At 35.3% G+C, this 1,130-nt stretch overlaps 1 protein-coding gene across 5 annotated transcripts in view; it reads left to right on the top strand.

Annotated features, from left to right (window-relative positions):
* Nucleotides 1-1,130, top strand: part of Uimc1 (ubiquitin interaction motif containing 1) — a 120,445-nt gene that overhangs the window by 72,388 nt on the left and 46,927 nt on the right. For all 5 annotated transcript variants that reach the window (XM_013509672.1, XM_005376406.2, XM_013509668.1 and 2 more), the window contains one exon: nt 637-713. In XM_013509672.1, coding sequence (XP_013365126.1) covers nt 637-713 — 77 coding nt within the window. The remainder of the gene's footprint in view (nt 1-636; nt 714-1,130) is intronic.

The raw sequence follows: 1,130 nt of genomic DNA, 5'->3' as shown, positions 1-1,130 counted from the left end.
CTCTCTCTCTCTCTCTCTCTCTCTCTCTCTCTCTCTCTCTCTCTCATAATTGAAGAGTGGGTGAGGGAAGCTATTTATAATTAAGTTTTCCTCAGAAGGGGTATTCAACTTGTATGGGCAAATTTTTGTTGTAGGACAGTTTGGAATGGTATTTTATTTTTGTTGCTTGGAAAGTTACATCTTGAGATAAAGAGGAAATTTAACTGTTAAGGTGAGAGAAAAACTAGTGTGCCGTCAGTATTTCCATGTCTTCTCAGTTTGTACATCTCTAGGCTTCAAAAGGCTGAGATTGAGGAGATAAAACACCTTTGACATTTTTATATTGGAGTAGAGTTTTTCATTCCTTGTCTTCTGTGATAGTCACAGATAGTTCTTATCCCTCAGCCTTTTTTTAAGAAGACTCCAAAATTGGGCTGCTTTTCATTCAGTGATTTCACTAGAAATGAAGTAAGCATGTTTACTTGCTGTATTTCTGGCCTGGTGTTTTCACTACTGCTTCCTTACTTCCCTGTTGTGCTTTTGTGGAATTGGATGGCAGGTGTCAGATTACCTGTAGGTTTGTAAATGACTCACCATTGCTTTTGGCACTATATTTAGATTTATTGTGGATTCACTTAGGGTTTGATTCTTTTTCAGCATTGCTACTTTGACCGGTAAGAGAAGCTTACACCTTATGCCAGAGAGTTCTGCAGAAGAAGTCACTGTTTGTCCTGGTAAGCCCCTCTGTGATTTTGCTGAAGTTTTGATGCTTAGCTACCTTTCTTTTCATTCCTTTAATTTTTCTCTATTCAAATTTTCAGGAGGTTTATGTGTGATCAATGTATGTATGTCATTTATATATATACACACGTACATACATACATACATATTTGTTTTTAATGAGCATTGACTCTGATGTTCAGCCTATTCTTGTTTTAGGGATAATTAATTTTGAAATTTGCATGGCTATTTTTTTCTCTTTATCATCCTTATAAAATGGTAACAAAATATCAGGAATAACTTTAATTTACACATTCAGAGCCAGAAGACTTTTATGTTTTGGCTTACGCGTTCTCAAAATTGGTCCATCCTCAAGTCTATGTTATTAAGCAGATTTTCTCTGAGTCTTACTAGTTTGTGATATATATATA

This window comes from Chinchilla lanigera, unplaced genomic scaffold, assembly GCF_000276665.1.
Source record: "Chinchilla lanigera isolate Chin_1 unplaced genomic scaffold, ChiLan1.0 scaffold00007, whole genome shotgun sequence".
NCBI lineage: Eukaryota > Metazoa > Chordata > Mammalia > Rodentia > Chinchillidae > Chinchilla > Chinchilla lanigera.
This window is presented reverse-complemented; position numbering and strand designations above follow the sequence as displayed.